The 20944-nt window shown below is 36.7% G+C and overlaps 2 protein-coding genes across 2 annotated transcripts; both read left to right on the forward strand.

Annotated features, from left to right (window-relative positions):
• The first annotated feature begins 2707 nt into the window (after positions 1 to 2707).
• On the forward strand, positions 2708 to 10821 carry LOC135639403 (serine/arginine-rich splicing factor SR45-like). The gene is made up of 12 exons (XM_065153144.1): positions 2708 to 3020; positions 4420 to 4485; positions 5511 to 5599; positions 6380 to 6426; positions 6510 to 6590; positions 6675 to 6840; positions 7068 to 7293; positions 7384 to 7449; positions 9277 to 9402; positions 10006 to 10075; positions 10185 to 10222; positions 10494 to 10821. Exons 1-12 carry the CDS (start codon positions 2821 to 2823, stop codon positions 10552 to 10554), a joined length of 1236 nt encoding a protein of 411 aa, XP_065009216.1. The 5' UTR covers positions 2708 to 2820; the 3' UTR covers positions 10555 to 10821.
• Positions 10822 to 12354: 1533 nt separating this feature from the next.
• Positions 12355 to 19810, forward strand: LOC103989380 (MICOS complex subunit MIC10). The gene is made up of 3 exons (XM_009408207.3): positions 12355 to 12588; positions 18463 to 18614; positions 19551 to 19810. The coding sequence occupies exons 1-3, from the start codon at positions 12441 to 12443 to the stop codon at positions 19563 to 19565; spliced, it is 315 nt and encodes a 104-aa protein (XP_009406482.2). The 5' UTR covers positions 12355 to 12440; the 3' UTR covers positions 19566 to 19810.
• Positions 19811 to 20944: the final 1134 nt, after the last annotated feature.

The raw sequence follows: 20944 nt of genomic DNA on the forward strand, positions 1-20944 counted from the left end.
ATCAAGATAGCATCTCGATATAGGCTATCAATATCATTGAGTCTTACTTTTTTCTCATAATATTTAAATCAAAATTTTCTTCTAATAATTTCAATTGTTTCACAACCAATCTGACCATAAAACTTATAGAATTTCTACGAAGTACATCGACTACAACATTGGCTTTCCTCGAGTGATAACAAATAGTACGATCATAATCCTCTATAAGGTTTATTTATCTTCATTGCCTCATGTTTAACTATTTCCGAGTAAAAAATACCTTAAACTCTTGTGATCAATAAAAACTTCAATGTCTGTCCATACTAGTAATGCCTCCAAATCTTTAGAGCAAAAATAATTACTGTCAATTCCAAATCATGAGTTGGATAATTCGGTTCATAACTCTTTAGTTGTTTATAAGCATATGCAATCACTTTTTCTTTTTACATCAAAACACATCCAAGATTCTTTCTCGAGATATCGGTATAAACTACATATCCCTTGTTACCACTTGGAACGGTGAGAATAGAAACACTATTCAAACCAAAAGACATTACAAAAAAATCATAGTTACCATATCAAGTTCTAAAAGTTGTTTGTGGGATATTCTCCTTCTTGATCTTTAATTGATAGTAAACTAACCTCAAATCAATTTTGGAGAATATTTATGCATCTTGCAATTGATCCAACAAATCATTAATTCTAGGTAAGGGATACTTCTCCTTTTTTTTTTGTCGTCTGATTCAATTGTTTGTAATCAATACCAGCATAATAGGAAGATAGCCAATCTATGCCAAATATAATATTAAAACCTTGGATCTCTAGGAGAATCAAGTCAGTCAAGGAGTTCGTGTTCTTCGATAGAAATCAAACAAGATGGATAAACTAAGTTTGTAGTTAAAGAATCGCCAACAGTAGTGGTTACATATAACATATAATCTAGTGGTCTAGGAGGCAATGACACTTTCTTCTTTTTTAGAGGACAATCTTTTATTTTATGATCCAACTTCCCACGAACAAAAACAAGCTCTAGTTACTAAAAAATATTGACTTGTTTCATGATTTAACCTGCACATGATTGAGTCCTCTGCGGTGGCTTTTCTTTCTCAAATCCATATACTTTTACTCTAATTGTTTCTTATTTCATATTCATTACATCTCTTACTTTGCCGATAAACTTGTCTTTATCTTTCTTACCCTTGATTTTCTAAATTTTTTCTAAGTTTCTTTCAATTATTAAAGCCCTTTCTACCACATCAACTTATGCTTGGAGTTTTAAGGTTATATCTGACTTCTTATTGCTGGCGGTAGGCCTCTTTCAATTTTTTTTCTTTTCTAGTTTCATCATCAATTATATGAGTAGCAAATATGGAGATTTATACTTTGCTACCATCAAGTTTTCCTATATGAGATTTAAGAACTTTAATTTTTTCTGCTCTCTAATGTAATCTGGGAAATATTTATTATTAAATTTTTTTACGAATACCTTCTATGTGATTGGCTCATGTTTGACTTCAGAAATCCTTTTAATCATTCTCCATCGGTGCTTAGCCTCTCGTTCCAACATAAAGGAGGTAAGAAAAACCTTCTTATCATTAAGACAATTTAAGATGTCAAATATTTTCTCTTCATCCATCATTCTACTACCATTGGATCATGCTCATCGTTAAAACTAAGATGACTAATCTCCTTAAATTATATCATTCCTAGTTCATTCTAATTTGATTTCCCCGATCGATACTTTCATCTCACTCAATTATTCAAAAGATGATTAAGCAAGAGGACCTCTTAAATTCCTAAAAGTCATCAAAGAAAATTTTCACTGATCACTATAGTTTACTAGACCTCTATATATTTTACATATCAAATATATTAAATATCCCAGTGATCCTCAAATGTGTGTTTGGATCCTGAAATGGATTGTTGATCTGACTTATAATATTATCGATTTAAGACAGGGTTACCCCTCTTGAATGTGATAATTCGAAGGGAGCGTGACAAGTGTGATTGAGCAGGTAGAGGACCAAACCGAAGAGAGCCTTGAGCGTATCCTTGGTGGACCTAATCGATGCTCTAGGGTATCAAGGAGATCCACATGGGTGGTGACGAGGGGCTTCTTTGCCCAATGATGGAGCCATATGCTTTAATGGAGAGGAGATTGTTAAGGATTACAATGGTGTGTTGGGTGATGGCGAGGGCATCAAGGATGCCCAAGGTGCACATAAGCACCTCATGGGTAGAGATGGAGAGGTTGAGGAGGGCAACAATAACGTTCTCCTAGGCCTTGGGCATGGATGAGTGGTGGTGGTTGAGGAGGCGAGCAGTAAGGATATAAATGTAGAGTGATAAATTTTATAGTAATAGAGTACGGATATAAATGTAGAGCGATAAAAGAATCGCTTGGCAACTGCATTGGCATCGATGCCAGTGGCATCAACACCATCGATGTCGTTCGTCACCACCAATTGAAATGCTAAAAGTATCCTTTTATCTTTTATTTTTTATTTTTTATTAATAAAACTGATATCATTAGGATAAATAAATTTAATTTTTTTAATTATAAGAATATCAATATAATTTTTTAAAATTTAAGGATCCAATTACTACTAATGTAATTAGTTAGGTTGGACAGATAATGCTCTTTTCTCGTCCATCCAGTATCCACCGTCCATTTGTTATGATTAAACACAAGCGAAGCACGATGGTAGAAAATGCCCTTTGCAAGGCGGTCGGACATCTCTCAACTCTCGTGCTTCCTCTGTTTTGTATTAGTCCATAAAACTCTCGCTTTTCCTCTAGGGTTTGGCCTTCCCGCTACCGTTTCCACTGACCGCCGCATCTATGGCGAAACCCGGCAGAGCTAGGCCGAGGAGCCCATCGGCGTCGCCGTCCGGCTCTTCGTCTCCATCTCGCTCCTACTCTGGCTCGGGCTCCCGGTCGCCGTCCCGCTCCCGATCTCGATCCAGGTCATTCTCCTCGTCCTCGTCGCCCTCCCGAAGCGCCAGCTCCCGGAGCCGGTCCCCTCCACCGCAGAGAAAGAGGTGCGTCAGTGCTGTCTAATTATTGTTATTATGGTCTATGTCGGTTAGAAGTGCACTGGACCTCCGAAGAAATTAGGGTTTTGAATCTGATATGTTGACCTCGACAAATTTCTCTTTGTTCCAGGTTCGCTAGTCTGTTCATGGTCTTATTCTAGTGTGTGTGGTAGTATGAAATATTTCGTTCTAATTTATTTATTCATTTTTCTTTGTGGGTTATAATAATAGGATTTGCTCAGGTTGCTTTGGAGTGGTTGTCTTTGTTTCCTGCTTAGCACAAAACTGGTGGGGGAAGAGTCGTCAGGGTTACAACTTGGAAAAGATGATGAGTGTTTGATTAGCACAAGCTCTTGGTGGGAATAAAGCACATTATTGTCAAAATACGAATTTCTCTTGTTCAGATTAGAAGGATAAAGGGTGTATGTTTAGGAGCAAAGGTGCAAAGTAAAAGCCATTTTTAGTTTGATGCTAAATATGTTCACTGGTGGTGGGAGTAGTATGTTCTTGAGGAGGTAAATAGTATTAGTTGATTTAACTTTGGTTTCACTCTCAAACAAATGCAAAGTAACTTCTCATTGATTTCCTAATACCCGGAAAATATATCGGCCAACTGACACAGTATGATGACCTATATGGGTAGTGTGCCAGGTATGAACCAAGATCAGGCAAAATTGTCTGGTCTGTCGATATATGATCAAATTGGTAAGATACCGATGAGGACAGACCGATTTGATTGAAATTGCAAACTGAATCTATCATATCTTCTTGCACGCTTGGCAGTATTTCTTTCACTCATGGTCAGGTCAGTAAATAGTAACTGTTTTGAACTGGTCTGACCAAAATTGCATACCTTGGTTCTGTCATATCTTCTTCCATACCTAGCTACAATTAAGCTGGGGCTTTGATCTAATGATTGCAATGCGGACATTTCAATGGTACTTTCTCCTAACTATCATCGTTGAATTTAATGGTATTGGCATGATATTCTTCCTGGAACTGGATCAAGCTTTTCCTTTTCTTGCCATTAACCTAGTGTCGATTAAAGCAAGCAGTATATCCCTGATTGTTGGTGGTTCTAATACTCTCCCTGCTGTTTTGTTTTTCTTGAATTGCTATGATAGCATTTTATGCAACAATATAGCAAGATAATGTTACAAAACATGACTTCTATATATCTTTCGTGCACCTCTTGTTTCTCATCTGGGTTTCTACATACATACCAGGTTTTTCTTTTGCACCCTTTGAATAAGTTTTTATGCTTTTGAATGATTCTTATGTTTAGTTATAATAAGTTTACAATAATATGTTTAGTAGTCTACTATTCTGTACATATTTGATCCACTTTTTTAAGACATTGTCAGTTACCGATAATTTGTTTGATCCATGGTGATTGTCATCTCAGTCCGACTTCAGCTGGCAAAAGAGGTCGTTCGCCAACATCACCACCGAAAAAAGCTTCACCTCCACGGTATGATTACATTTAGAATTTTTTTGGTCCTTGTTTTGTTATACACAACATCAGACCAATCTCGATTAGGAGGATTGTAATGCTGACCCCACAATCTCTAGGAAACCTGAGATTGAATTAAAATGGAGGGAAGCAGCATAGATGTCCTGGCTGGTTCAAGCTCATTAAGGCTACTTGTAGATGATTATCACTGGTCTCAGGGTGGTCCTGTTTTGTCCAATCCCACATGACCTTTCTCAAAGTCGTGATTCTGTTGACCCCCAGTTATGATTCTGTTTGCCACATGCTTTACACACATCTTGGTTTCCTTTTAATTGTTAATAAAAAAAATAGTATAGAGAATTAATCGATGATTTAGAGGAAAGGTTACAGTATGAAGGTGATAATTTATTGATATCTTTCCTTTGCTGTTATAACAATAATGGGGTCATTCGGTATTTCTGCTTTAACTCAGATAGAAACATGTCTAGGAAAATAACTTAACAATAATGAAATTGTATGGTGATTATCGATCAAACTGCACTGTGAACTTGGGATTTGGAGTTTGTTTTGGGCTGTCTTTACAGTTTAGGCAGGTTTAACATATGCTGATCTTGGTAGTACTCCTATTTGAACTTTTCTGGCTTTCTATTATTTGCAAATAGCTTCCAGAATGCAGGAGAAATGGCAACAATTTACACTATGTATATGATCCACAGATTATCGTTGCCAAGACTAGTAGTTTTGCTCTGACACTGTACAAATGTGATATGATACATTGTAAAAATAACATTCTTGTGAAGAATGATTAAAAAGTTCTTAAGATGTGAGATAAAGAGGATCAACAGATACATGTGTCATCAGAAACCACAAAATGTGAATAACTTCCATTATTACGGGTCTGTGCTCTTCTCTGGATAAAATATCGTTTTGTATATACATCTTTACAGTTGATATTGTTGATAATGACTCCGATGGAGGGAACTTGCCCAATTTTCTTCAAGATGGAAAGTAATTTGATAAGATGGAATTTGCTTTTGCTTCAGGAAAGCATCTCCTGTACCCGACTCTGTGGTTCTTCACATTGATCACCTGTCAAGAAATATAAACGAAGCCCATCTGAAAGAAATTTTTGGTAAGTTGATTTTATCTTCCCTGCAAATTGTAAAAGATTGTGTTCTCAAGATTACATAGTTGATATACAAATTTGGCCTTTTAACTTTGTTTAAGTGTATAAGCATAGATGTAAAGACCATTTAAGTTCTTAACTCTTTTTTGCATTGTGATTTCTTCTATATTCAATTGCTTCTTTGCATGAATAGGTGGACCAATTTTATCTGCATCTTTGTATGAATAGGTGGATCAGATTTTCATTTATACTTTTTTTCTTATTAGATATCATTTCATTTTGTGTAATTATTAGCATTGACCTATATGCATATAAAGTATAGTGTGAATCTCTGTTTTATGGTAGTTGAAGCTGAGATTACAGTGATGTGGTAGAGGTCTCATTGATGTTTGTAATTGATGATTTGTTGTCAAGAGATGTGGGATTGTGTAGTATTTTCATATTTCGATGATACAAAAGTAGGTTCAGAAGAGAGCATTGAGCTTAGGCTATATATCTTATTTTTTCATAAACTAAATCAGATTATCAGGTGAGAGTTTGCTTAGTAGTGAAAGAAATTTGAAATTGATTTCAATTAATTCTTTGGCGATATCTCCTTTTAATTGAGCCATGTTGATTGCTTGGAAAACACTTTCAAGTTAATGTTATTGATTGATATGGCTTCCAGTAAATTTTGGTGCTTTCAGACAACTAGCTGATATGTATTACATCTATTTGAATTCTTTTGTCCATTATGATCAGTTTATGGGGAAGAAAGTTCATGATGCCATATTAGTGATTTTGTAGGTAATTTTGGTGAGATAATTAATGTTGAACTGGCGATGGACCGCTTGGTATGTTAACAAATTTTATTCTGTGATCCCTGGTTATAAATGCTATATTTTTCATGTGACCATATGTTATACATGCTATTCAGGTAAATCTTCCTCGAGGATATGGGTATGTAGAGTTCAAGAAAAGGGTTGATGCTGAGAAGGCTCTTCTTTACATGGATGGTGTATGTTAATTTTCCCTCCTTCCACTTGAAGAATGTTAAAGAGAAAATTCATGCCGTCTTATGTTGTCACTGCATATATTGCAGGGCCAAATTGATGGTTGTGTTGTCCGTGTGAGGTTTACATTAACACAACGCCAAAAAGCTTCTTCCCCCCCAAAGGTTATGCCTGCAGCTCCAAAAAGGGAAGTTCCACCTAGAGATAAAGTTGGTACAATTGCTGAAAAAGATGCCCCTCAGCGGCCTAGGGAGCGTAAGTATTTAGAACTTACTCGGCTATCTTTCTTAGCTCCATTGAAAAAATTTCTTCTGCACAAATTCAGTCTCTTTTATTGTGACAACTTATATCACTCTAATTATTTACATTCAGATGATTACTATGGCTTAAAATTGATATATCACGTAACAAATTGTCTTGTTTGCTTTTCTTAGAACTGAGATTCCACAAACCTATCTTCTTGACCTGATTTTATCTATTAGCTTCTCCACGGCGGAAGCCACCATCGCCACCACGGAGGCGATCCCCTCCTCCAAATAGAAGAGTTGATTCTCCCAAACGCCGACCTGATTCCTCTCCTCGCCGTCGTGTGGAATCTCCTGTTCGTCGCCGGGCAGATTCTCCTTTGCGTCGACGTGGTGAGACACCACCTCGAAGAAGAGTAGCATCTCCTAGAAGACGTTCTCCCTCTCCTGCTCGAAGACACAGGTCTCCTGTTCAGTTAGTTAATTGCATGAATTTTTCATCTGTTTCCATCTTGTCAATTGGTGTATTTAATATAATTGTATATGTTGGTAGAATTTCTCCAAGAAGGGGACGTGGGAGCCCTATTCGTAAACGTTCCCCTCTTCCTCCTAGGAGGCGGTAAGTTATTCTTCATGATCATGTTCTGCTCTTTTGGGCTGTGTTTAGGCAAAAATTATGAATATAATTTATTATGACATCTCATTAAAAGAAGACCACTTTGATATGATTTCTCTTAAAAAATGGTTATGTAAGGTTATCATGTTTTTAAGTTCTCTTTGCAGTCCTTATCTGATAAACAATGATGTTGAGCATTCTTGTTTTGTAAAAAATAATATTAGAACAATTTTGTCATAATTGGTTGCAGAAATTGACATATATATATATATATATATATATATATATATATATATATATATATATTCATGTACTGGACATCTTGGTTATCTAGTAGCATATTCCAACTGATCTCTTCTATGCAAGTATTCCAAAAAGTGTTGTTATAATAAAGGATCAATGAGAAATTTCTGGGCTATACATGTGTTTTCTTCGCTGTGAAGTGTCAAGACTTATCTCCTACATGTCCTATCCTTTGGCATTATAGCTTGCAACTTCATTAGGATTTTAATTCTTTCTAGGCTGTTGAAATCATTCAGTGAGGTAGTAACACATTTTACTCAATTGTTTGTTGACATAAGCTAAAGATTTACTTTTTCACCATAGAATTTGTTGTAAATATTAGTTGTTGAATTGAATCTCCAGCAATTAGGCCTGTCAGGAACAATTTCTCTAGTTTGTATGGGTAGTTGACCAATAGTTAGAAGGGTTTTGAATACCGGTCCGTACCGGCATATTGAGCTCTGCTCAGTACGGTACATACCGGTATGTATCGTCTTGGCGTACCGATGGTATACCCTAAAATGTTAAAAATTCCTTCGCCTACCATGCCAGGGCATACCGATCGATATGCCTCGGTAACGGTCGAAATCCGAAGCGATACTAATCGGTACGCCTCGGTATCGATCAAAACACTGGGCGGTCCGTGTAGCTGTGTTCTCTTGGACCTGTATCTACTGCCCGTACTGGGCGGTACACATCGAAATTGAGAACCCTGGTTAGAAGTTAGAACAACAATTTCATCAGTTGTATTATAGACGGAAGAGGTTTATATGAAGGTTGATCTTATTGTGATTCACATATGAGATTGTTATTACCTATATACATATGTAAGTTTATAAAATAGTATATCCTATCAGGAGAATTTCCCACCCTACGAATAAGTCTATTTCCAAATAGTTTAGAGTAGATTTTGCTGATGCCTTACGGAAACAGCACTAATTAGGCGCAGCTAGCATGCAAGCTTTATCTTACCAAAAATGAGATGAATGAAAGCTATTGCAGATTTAAGTAAATTTATTTATGATGTTCAATCCAAGTTCACCTGTGTATTATTTCTTGTTATTTCAGGTTCTATGTTATTTTTTTGCTGATCTACATCTAAGGTGTTGTCACCGGTTATTGGCCATTCCCATATTTGTATGCATTCTAATCTGACTACTGAAGTTTGGATTCTCCTTGCCTGTGTTTTCCATAGCTGTGCCCTACATCAAATGGCTTCCCTTTTTTGTTAGATGCAGCCACACTCATTTGTATCCTGGTTTCCCTTCTAAGCATGTATGTTTAAAGTGTAATGTCGGCACCTTGAGACCCAAAGTTTGTCTGGCCTTGTTGCTTGACACAATTTTTTACGAAAACCTTGTATTTCTCTGCTCATTACATGTTGTGATCTAACTTAAAGGTCTTCTTTGACCTTTTATTCTTCTAATCAACAATGTTAGTTAAATTTGCTTCTTTCTTCATGATGATGCGTGCATGTTATATATTGAAAAAACTTAAGCTTCACTCTTCTCCTGTGTCAGTTTCCTTAATGAAGTACTTTTATTTCAGATCACCTCCAAGGCGAGCAAGGAGCCCACCAAGGAGGTCACCGCCGCCCCCACCGCCTCGACGTCGTAGCCGTTCACCAGTAAGGAGGCCTCTTCGTTCTCATTCTAGATCAGCTTCTCCTCGCAGGTAACAGTATTGCTACATCATGATTCATTTCTTACATTTGGTTTTACTTTGTGTGTTTTCATCTTTGTTAGTTCCCCTAGTCATTCAATTTAATGCATAAGTCCATCAATCTTTTGTTATTTGTACAAATTTAGGCTCAAATTCTATCCTGTTACAACAATATAAGTTCTTCAAATGAAATCTGATGGAATATCTAAAGGATATGCCATTATTGGTGTACCGAGTTTTGGAAAAAGACTTTAAAAAATTCAAAAAAAAAAGGGCGGTGCAGGTCCTATACTGTGTGCACCTGGTGGTAGAGACCCTGTATCATGCGTACCAAGTGGCACAGGCTCAATACTGGGTGAATTGCTCGGTTTACCCAGGTTTGCATTCCAGTAAGTTGTCGGCAAATACTCCCGTACTGTACTGGTGGTATTCCACACCTTGTATGTTTATTATAAGAGAACCAAAAGACATTTTAAAATTGAAATGTTTGATGGTTTTATACAGCACCCATTTTGTTTTCTAAGCCAATATAGAATCTTTGTCTAGCTTTGCAAGGTTATTCAAACATTGATTGCCTGTCATTACATATGTAAATTCTGATGATCCTTGTATTAGGGGTCGAGGACCACCACCAAGGCGTGGAAGCTCTGAATCATCATATTCTGGATCTCCCAGCCCTCGCAAGGTAAACCATTGCATGCTACATGTGCACACACGTGTGAGAAAGTTATTTAATGTATTTTAATTATGTAAATTTATGCATATCTGACAATTTAAATCCTCTTGGATCCCAGGGAGCTCGAAAAATATCAAGAAGTCGCAGTCCTAGAAGGTATTGTTTGGCATCTTCCATTAAGCATATTTATTTCTCATGCTTCCTTCACTGCTTGAATTGTATATTATAACATAAACATGATTATAGTGTGTTGGCACCTACTCCCTACTGAAACTTTACTATATGTCAGATGCTTTTCTTGACCCTAAAAAATGCTTCTCTTAAGAGGAGTTATGTTGTTTTTGTTTTTTTCCCTTTTGAAATGGAAATAAAGCAAAAGAAAAACTCTCACACCCACTGAACAACATCTTGTAAATTCATTCTGTAGGCCTGTTAGAGGAAGAAGCAACAGCAGGAGCAGCAGCTCCCCTCTGCGTAAAGCTAACTGACCCACTTGCTGCATGACCATGTTTGGCAGCATGAGTGGAGACCATCTGTTTGAGTGTTTAAAAGATGGGTGAGCAGTGGATATTCTTAGAAGTCTTATGGATTAGATATGTCTCCCAGGATTCTTGGGTTTGATTCCATCTAGCTGTTCGGTTGGACCATAGTGAGTTTGTCGGCCTGTCTGAAGACCATGTAATTACAGATCTTGTTGTGACAATGTCTTTCTGTATTATTTCTTGTTAGATATCCTAGAAAACCAGCTTTCTCGAGTTGCATTCAGAAATGCTTTTGAATTAATATGACTTCAATAGCATAATTGCCAGCTGTTCCTGCTTTTGTAGAGATAATTATGAGTTTTGCATTTAAACAGTTGTTTTCCTATAGATTACTGCATTCTGTCAGGATCTAGGCTAACTATATTGCCAATAATAAATAGAACAGGCAGAATTGCAGCATGAGATGATATGAGCTGACATTTCACCAGGAACTTGCTGGAGTTTGGTATATGCTAAACTTGAGTAGCTACAAGAACCTCTGCTTTACTTCATGTCACTGCCTGTAAAGGCCTGCCTCTGCTTATTGACGTGCTTTACAGTGAACTGCTTAATGAGTCTTTGAACTTCCACTTCCCTTATGCGATATATATAATATGATAAATTTTGCTAAAACAACAAAGTGGAATATGCATATATCGTATTCATATTCTTTGACAGAAGTATTAAGTTGGATTTTGTGCCAGCATCAGTGCTAGTAAAATCTGGATTGATGTTTCAGTGAGCCAGTTAAAATCCTTGTTTATTTGACGAGATGAAAAATATCATGTTTGAGAAGGACACGAAGCACCGCTGGTGTACGTGAAAAAGTTCTTATAATTAGATGAGGGTATTTTTTGTTACTTAATATATAATTATCAGAGTCTGGGTTAATTATTCAAATTATGGATTAATAAATTTAAAATAAAATAGTATGATATGGTGAAGGAGAATTATTACAATGACGATCATAGAGGGATGAGATGATAACAAATATGATTATTTTTCTCTTTAATCTAAATGTCATTGAAAAAATTAATAATAAAAAAAGAGGTCATGGATATTTAAGTCTTTTTAATACCTAAATAATTTAATAGGTGAATTATTTCAGTTTGTTTCCGTCCGAACAATTGGCCATTCATAAAATTATAATCAAAGTTATTTGGTGTGGTCATATATAAAATATTGGAGCACACTTTTTAATAACATAAAAAAGTATTTTGCTCTTATACCATCACTTTCCATCACCTCCACCTTTGTGTTGTGTTCTCTTTCTTGGACATATCCCTGCATGCATTGCTCTCGCGTGAGGAAGGAGGGGGACACGACAACGATTGCCCTTATCGCTCTCGCATGAGCAAGGACATAGATGATCATCATTACTGATGGCCCACCCTTATCGTCATTGGGTTTAGATATGCTTTTATCACTAGGTGAGTCTAGCGAAGACGAAGATTTTGCTGTCCTCACTTTGCCTTTGTGGAATGAGGTATTGCTCTCATCGTAGGTGGAGGTTATACCTTCGTCTCTAGGTGGTTTGGTAGATATGGAAGCTTCATTGTTATTGTTGTGCCTCCATGGAAGGTCTCATCCTCGATCAGGAACGAGGGTCGTTGGTAAAATAATCATTTAAAAAAAATAATTTATATATAAATATTTTTTTAATTGAAGAGCTAAAAGACAAAGGCTTTTTCATTTTGTGTGATCAAGAGGAAACAATTGCTAAATACCCAAACCAAGACGCCTATAAAGTGGGTTAGGCACACATAAACTTCGCCATCTTCCCGTCGTTAGAAAAAGAAAAACCGAACCAGAGGCTTTTTCCCATTTCTCTCGCTCGCACCTTTTGCCTTCTCATGGCGGAAGAACAACGGCAAAAGAAGGCGCAGGGGTTCCCGCCGCCGTACGATCTCAACGCCAAATGGGACGCCTGCCTAGATCTCACCGCGCGGCGGCTCGCGTACTCCTCTCTCGCAGGAGCTTTCACCGCCCTTCTCTTCTTCAGTGAGTCCTCACCACCCCAGTCCTATATACCTGTTCGCTCTTTCTGTTTCCAGCCCATTGCGTCGAATTCTACCAATATCGATTCTTTTGTCGCTCGAATGTGCTTCTTCGGTCAATAGTCTCAAGCGATCGTTATTTTCTAGCTCTCTCTACTCGTTCTTGCCTTCTTGATCAAGTTGTCAATCATAAGATTTGGACTTTTCTTTTATGTCTGTGTATATATAATATTAATTAAATATGATGCAAGGATTCGTCGCGTCTACAATCAAATTGTTGCATTTTCCCTTTTTATTTCTGGATTTTCTTGAGTCCTTCGTCTTTTAGGGTTTCAATGTTCTTGTGTAAGGTTCATGACCTACCAGCAATACCTTTGGAGATTAATAAGAATATTGTCTTAGCTGCAGAACTGTAGGGTTTGACAGTGAAGCATCTCCACATTAATAACCTGTACTTAATTATTTGGTGATGTTCTTTAATCCGAATATAAAGGTTCGCTTCCTTCTGTATTTTGTTTATACGAACTATATAATAATTTTGAAAAGAAACCAAGATAAATTATATATAAGTGAAATTTAAATCAATAGTGGCCTAAATGTTTTGACACACTTTCTGAGTTAATGTGTAATCCAACCAATTGTTCCACATAGTTGTACTGTACACATTCTTGATAAAAACTACATGAGATGTATCTTAAAGGAAAGATAAATATTCTGGATTCAAATCTTTTTTAGTTAGTTCCTGCCCAAGATTCATTATTTTAGTTACTAGACCCATCCCTATCCGTTGCTGGATCTGTACTTTTTGGCTCCGTGTCTGCATAATGACGCACAATATATTATTATGTACCTGATACCAAGAAGGAAGGAGGGGGAGGGGGTTGGTGTTGATTAGGAGAAGGTGAAGATGAGGAGGCGATGGTTGCAGAGTAGATGTAGGAGAGTAATATCAGATGCCATGGTGAGCCGATACTGAAGGACGGTGGACAGCACAAGGGAAGCAAGAGCAAGGGGAGTTCACACATGCGAGAGACAGGGATGGAGGTAGGGAGGGAGGTCATACGCGGATTGATAAATGGTAATTGGTACACACTAGTCCAGGTGAAATGGAAAACCTTGTTCCTGCTCATCTCAATAAGTTTCTTCTTCTTTTAATTTTGGTGTTTCCAGTAGTTTCAAACTTAAATCCAACTTTAAGGTTAGTTTCACTCATTTAGATAGAGCCTAAGTACTTACGAGCGAACAAGTTAAAGTTAAGAATATCACTTTTAAAGTTTCACGTGATATTTTTTATCTTTTGTTATCTATATGTGAGAGATTAGCTGATTCAGATATTTTTAGTACTTGTTAGTGAGTATGTTATGTGGTGATAGAATACCATGTTTAATAAAAGATTTGTTTTGTTGTTATTTTACAAATGCCTTGGGAGTGTATCAAGTTCTAAAGTTCTGATTGCTGTAATTTTTTGAATGGAGGAACACAGCAACTCAATTACAACACTTCATATTAATCATCTATATAATTTCATTATTAAAGTAGCATTAATTTAATATAATTGATATAGATATAGATGTTCTTGTTTCTAGAGTATTCCCATCATATAGCATGTGTATCTCTACAATAGGAAACCATTTACTTGAGAAACCTTTTACTATTTTGTTGTGTTCCATAATTCTGATAGCAACAACATAGATACAATTTTTGGTTTTTCTGTGCATAATTTTTGCTGTTTTGCATATTTCATCTAGTACAAAAACCTGCCAATACCCTTGCACTTCTTTCTGCTCTTATTTCTCAGCCACCACCCACCTTATCTGTTCTTCTTTGTCAGCCGTAGTTCTCATAGTCACTGATACTACGACAACCATTGCCGCTTTGATTTCCTGTCTTTCTCTGTCCACCCCTTGTCTTGCCCCTATTATTTTCTCCATTACACCATCTTTTCTTTTCATCTACCTACATGACCACAAACATTATCCAGTCAACACCATCAATATCACTATTATCTATTCCACTGGTGTTTAACATTGTTTCCACTTTTATAAAGGTAGGGCAAAGGAATATGATGGGGAAAATTAGATGAGTATGATGGCAATTAAAAGAAATTGTCAACTAGATTATATGCCTCCTGTTAATTATGCTAGCTGGAAGTGACTTATTTTCAAATTAATGAGCTATTATCATAAAGTGAAGAATGTAAATATGGGTAGAGAAGGGTTTTCTTGTAACTGAATAATACAAGGTGTTAAATTGCAAGAAGAAACTCTGGTATCTTTCCAAACAATGAACTTAGTTCTGCAAATTATTGCACAACATTTCTGGGTACTTCAATTATTTTGTTTGTTTAGTGCATGTACAAAACTATTATAACCAGCTATGTCAGTGAAACCAAAATCCTAACTGTTGGGACCAAGCTAAAACCAAAATCAATATTCTATTAGTTTCTTGTAGACAACTGTTGGAAATGGTAAAGCAAACATCAAATGAATAGATTTATCTCAATTTTTAGCTTCGTCCTCATAATTCTTGACATCTAGATTAGTTCATACTTGTACCTAGGTTTAAATCTGTAATAGCTTATGTTTCTTTGGTCTTATCATGTGACTGGTTAAATAATATCTACAACAGTAGCCAGACTATCTGTTTATCACATGAATGCTCTCCTATCATTCAGCTTTACTATTAGCAACATTCTGTCATCTTCTCTGAACATTTTGTTATTTGTCTTGATTAAGTATTCTGTGGTCCTTTTCAATAGTGGGAGCCTTTTTGCCAACTCTTAAGGTTGGTTTAATGGCTTTCTTCCAACCATTGGCTTGTTTTTTGAATGCTACTTTACCATATAATTAAAGGGGCATCTTATTCTTTTATATCTTTTGCATTCAAATTCTGTTGGATCTTCTTTTTATCACCACGGCATCATTAACTTGAATCAAGTATCTCAGTAGTGGTGTATTTGCTGTTTTCCATTGGACATAGCTTCATAACCTTTGATGTGTCCTTTTTATTTTTATCCTCTTTATTTTTCACATAATTAATAATATCTTACTCTATTGCTTTGTGGTAACACAGCCAAAATTTCAAATATGTTGTTTCCTAACTGCTACTATTCAAAATTCTAAAACTTACTCTGTTTCCAAACTAATTTATGGAACTTTTCTTTTAATCTGATAGGCAATTGAAGTCGAAGGTAATGTAACACTCATGATGCTCCATTCTATTTGTAGTCATCCCACTTTTATTTTAAAACCAGTATCTTCTTCAATATCTTCTTTTGTTGAATAGCACATTGAAAATATTGGAAAATTTTTCCTTGGTTGTTCATAGGTCTTTATTATACAGTCTCTTCTATGTATGTTGCTATGTTCCATTTAGGTATTGGATAATCATTCTAATTAAAATCCTTGATATTTAATTTTTGCTTTTGTAATGTATTTAGATCTTATTATGATCGTCTATCAAAATTTTGTCATTAGCAAAAGTGCAGCATGGGGGCAGGCCTTATACTATGGTAAGGTTCCTCTGCAACCTGAGAGACTGATCTTGATGTAACTATATAGGAACTGAGAACTCACTTGTTTGCCTCTGTCATCCTTACATTTATAAATTCTCTATCACATTCATATACCTATAATCCCTACCAAGGATTTTAATTTCGAATGATACCACTCGTACTGGGCGGTATCAACCTGGCTGCGATGAGGGAAGAAGAAGCGTCGAGGGAGAAGAGGGAGAAGGCGCTCGAAGAAGAGGGAGAATTGGGAGAACCTCGACGCTTTCCGATCCAACACCGCCCTCCCTCAACGATCCTAATCCAGGAGGTAACAGAGAGGTGACGATTCGACTTCTTCTTCGCCGCGTTCTTCGCCAAAGGCCGGAGACGCCAGTGGCTTTCGCCACGTTCTTCACCGAAGGCCGGAGACATCTGTAGCCTTCAACGTCTTCGCCAAATGTCGTAGATGAGAAGACTACGTTCTTCTAGTTGCGTCGCGTCGAAGGCCGAAGACGTCTGCGGCCTTCGACGTCTTCACCGAACGTGGTAGATGAGGAGAAGATCGTGTTCTTCTCCTCGTTGCGTCGCGCCGAAGGTCGGAGACATCTGCGGCCTTCGATGTCTTCACCGAATGCCGTAGATGAGGAGAAGACCGCGTTTGTCTCCTCATCGCGTTGTGCCCGAAGGCCGAAGATGTCTGCGGCCTACAACGTCTTTGTCAAACGTCGTAGATGAGGAGAAGGCCGCATTCTTCTCCTCGTTTGACGAGACGAGTAGAAGAAAAGGAGGCGACGACGCCAAGGCAGCGTACGCCTCCTTATCGAGCGGTATACCCTGACGTACTGCTCGGTATGCCTGTACCGTACTATATCAAGCAAAGCTCAAAACATCGGTACGGTACAAAATTAAAAACCTTGATCCCTATCACGCTTTCTTTTCTAGGAGCCCAATACATTGCACCTATGTAGGCTTCTCTCCAACAGTGAATATCAAATAAAATTTTCTTTATGCTTTCTTCATTAATTGTCTCTATGAATTGAAAACATTGAATTAGTCAATCTTGATTTAACCAGCCAGGATTAAGAGCAGGAATAACCTTAACCTTTCTCATTGACCACATCATTTTCTTTGGTTGCTACTGCCTATCATTGTTGTAAGATGCTGCTCACCATAAGGGAGGGCAAGTGAGAGAATGAACACATAAAGTAGAGTAGAGTCACAGGAGAGGAGAGATTTTTTTTATCTTGAGCAATCCCTTTATTATTTCATGAGCAATATTTCCTCCAACAGCTACATCTTTTTAAGCTATAAGCTAGTACATCACTAGTGTAAGTGGGTCAATTGAAAAAAATGTCGTAATGTACAAGTTCATATTCATTTGATGATCCTTTTGTGACTAGTCTTGCATAGTTATGGATGATGATAGTGAATTATAGTAGTCATAGGACTTAGGAGGGTGTTGGTATATTTTTCCAATTATATGGTTGCCTCTAAGATGGACTTGGCATTGAAAATGGGTTTCTGAGTGATCATAGAAGAGGAAATTGCACATCACGCAATGGTTTGAATAAGTTCCTGCTATAGGGTTGTTAAGTAGAAAAATAACTTGTTTTGGTGTTGATAATGGCGTTCTCTGTCATCATGCTGAATCAATTGTTGAGGTAGCCAGGGTCTTCTCTTGCTCTCGTGGATGCCACATCAGAAGGGTTTGCACATCAAGGGTTCTGATTGTCACAGAGTCCAAGGTGTCAATCACGGGGCCATGGGGCTCCAACCAGTCCTCCATTGCTCAAGGTAGGATCCTGATAGGGGTTTTTATGGAGGTATAAAAGCTTCAACATGGCTTGACTAGAAAGAAAGAATTTGGATTCTTTTTACTAGCGGAGGAGGTTTGATTTTATTTGGTAGGCCTTGCAATGAGAGGATCATACTTAGTGTAGGTGCTGTCCTTGTCAATTTGGTTACATTAATGACAGTTAATCACGACATCAAAAGAGTTGGTACACTGTTGCCAGTCGATTTCATGGGAGCAGTGGTGGTTACTGGTCATTGGAATGCAGCAGGCCTGATTGCTAATGTTGATTGTTTGGTTGAGGGGCCCCACATTTGTAACCATGTTATGCATGGACTATGATTGTGTAAGGACTTGAAATCTATTTAATTTCTAGATGTCAAACACATGGACTTGGTGGATGGTCATGTAAAGTGTTTGGCTAAAATGTTTCTACTCTCTTAATTTGACAATTACTAGCAGACTAACCTACTGAATACTGGTACACAGAACACAGAAACCCCCTAACAGCTTAAATAGAATTGCAGTCAACTACTTGCTTCTCACCAAATTCATTTGAGTCCATCCTTACTTTTCTTTTTTCTTCTACACAGGAAGTCCAGTTACCCGATGGGCATCTGTAGCATTTGGTGCGGGGTTGGGTATTGGATCAGCATACACAGATTGCTCATATATATTTGGTGGCTCTCCTCCAAAAGTTTCATCTTCAAAAATCTCTGCTATATTTACTGGTCCTCCTCCTCGGGTAAGATCTATGCTTACTCATTTGCTGCTACAAATAATCTATGTTCACAATCTAGTGCTTTGTTGCCAATCTGTAACCCTTTACTGAATATTAGTAAAGATAGAATTGTGGTAACAAATTTAGTAACAAAATGCTATGTTATAATATATTTAATAATGTGCATAATGTAATATAAAATATAGTTTTGAAATAATATAATTGCTAAAGAGCACGAACAGATATTGTAATAGTATGCCATGACTAAGGGAGAAACTAAAATGATAAAATATAATAAAAGAAGAACATTCATTATCCGTACATGGTATATTCAGCATCGTACGCAGTGGAAACCAGTTGAAAATTGATATGACATGCTTAATCCACATGATAGAAATTCAGACGAGTAGCTATGAAAGAAGATAGTACTTGGCACAAGAAGATACTATGACTAGCAATAAAAGAGTAGCTATGAAAGGTCTACCAACCAGTTTTAAGTATTAGAGCAGGACAAAGATATTAGGTACTTGAATCATAAACCAAAATATGCACAATGAAAGAAAAAGCAATTACTATAGCAATCATCCCATAAAATTATTGTGATTGTGGGACGTGCCTAAAAACAGAAATTCGAGTTGCGGAAAGAGAATCCAAGTACTAGTTGATAGGGTTTTAGTATTCAGTCTTAAGATGCTAAATTTAGATGATTTTTCCAGTTTTAGTGTTGGAATGAGATTGGAAGATTACAGTGAACTCCAAGTAATCAAAATGGAATATTTTTCAATATCTGGGACACTGAATAGCCTACAATCAACCCAAGTAGAGAGGCATCTCAATTTATCCTTCTGTTTGCTCGTATCCAGTGCATCTCATGTTTTATGATTCAGGTATTGTCGTCTTAGTTAATGGAGGCATTCTTTTATGCATTCTGTTTTTAATTGATCTACCACTTAAATGTAGGAGGATGATGAATGACCGAGCGATAGCATCAAAAAATTCTGACAACATTGGTCAATTGCTCGGAAAAAAATGATGATCTTAGAGCATGTTTATTTTCTCTTTTTTGTATTAATGTCAAAGTTGTTCCCACCTGGATGGATTGCGAAGCAGATAATGAATGCTAATGATTAACTTGGTGACATGGCATGGTTATGCACAACAGAAAATAATTGCTTTATGAGCATAAACAATAACAGCAAGGCTGTTTGATCATTCTAATAGTTGAAGGAGAATTCTTTTGATGGTTCAAGTAGTAATTTGCATGTTTTAGCTGGAAAAGGATTGACAAGAGGGACAAGAAAAAAGTGCTCATATTTGTTGAGTAAAATGGTTATTTTTTTTACGTGAAAAATTAGTTTTATTTATTTTTGGTTTATACGAAAATAATTTTGAGTCATTTTAAGTTAGTGTACATGTTCATGTTCATGTCCATGTTCATGACATCTTTGACCCTTCAGGGTTAAATCTTTGATATTGTATTCTATCAAAATGTAGGCCTCAACAGAAATCTATCCATTGATTTCATCATACTTATTTCCAGGTTGAATTAACTATCTAGATTCTCTAATACGATCAACTTGGATGCTAATATGTATCAGATGAATTCGGGAACACTTTCTTTTCTGATTGTTTTCATCCTAAATCTGATTTAAAGGCATCATAAAGTAGCTTTATTGATCTGATATGCATGGGCGTTGAAGTACAAAAAATTGACTTACTGCCAATTTATGATTGTTCAAATCATAAAAGTAAGACGCTAACCATATCCAAACCCGATTACGGAACTCTGTATCAAGTTACAAATTTTGACCTTACGATCATCTGATAAATTTTTTACAACTAAACTAGCTAACATTTTTTCACGTCATTCTCTCCATCACTCTCTTAGGTTTGATGATCAATCTGAATAAAAAATTACGTTCAAATCTCATACACAAGTGTCACTTTTTAAAATAACTAGTAAAATAGGCAATAAGAAAGAAAATAATTAAAAAAAAACATCGTTCTTGAATTTCTAAGCATTATTAGCCCCAAAAAAAAACGAATTACATGCTTACACCAAAATATCATATGAAAGATTCAGATCATTTGGTTTGGAGATCCAAAAGAAGAAAAGAAAAACCCCAAGTGTTAATCATTTGATTGACATTCTATTGAAACAAGATTCCAGCACAATCTTTGATGTTGATAGCAGACGGTCGATCATTATCCATTATCCGACATTTATCCTCGTATAGAGATTAGTGTGAAGAGAAAAGGTCCCAATCACCCTTTGCTAGTCCAAGGAGACCGTTTGATCTCTCCTCCCGTCACCAATGTGGACAAAACGTTAAAGAGAAACGTTGGGACAATTG

Source organism: Musa acuminata, chromosome BXJ3-6 (assembly GCF_036884655.1).
Source record: "Musa acuminata AAA Group cultivar baxijiao chromosome BXJ3-6, Cavendish_Baxijiao_AAA, whole genome shotgun sequence".
NCBI classification, from domain to species: domain Eukaryota; kingdom Viridiplantae; phylum Streptophyta; class Magnoliopsida; order Zingiberales; family Musaceae; genus Musa; species Musa acuminata.

What these genes read in the sequence shown, in the direction of transcription:
- LOC135639403 (XM_065153144.1), top strand. Translation starts at nt 2,821, where the DNA reads ATGGCGAAACCCGGCAGAGCTAGGCCGAGGAGCCCATCGGCGTCGCCG. An exon ending in AGATCAGCTTCTCCTCGCAG is followed by an intron (nt 9,403 to 10,005) that starts GTAACAGTATTG and finishes TCCTTGTATTAG; the next exon opens with GGGTCGAGGACCACCACCAA. An exon ending in GATCTCCCAGCCCTCGCAAG is followed by an intron (nt 10,076 to 10,184) that starts GTAAACCATTGC and finishes CTTGGATCCCAG; the next exon opens with GGAGCTCGAAAAATATCAAG.
- LOC103989380 (XM_009408207.3), top strand. Translation starts at nt 12,441, where the DNA reads ATGGCGGAAGAACAACGGCAAAAGAAGGCGCAGGGGTTCCCGCCGCCG. An exon ending in CACCGCCCTTCTCTTCTTCA is followed by an intron (nt 12,589 to 18,462) that starts GTGAGTCCTCAC and finishes TCTTCTACACAG; the next exon opens with GAAGTCCAGTTACCCGATGG.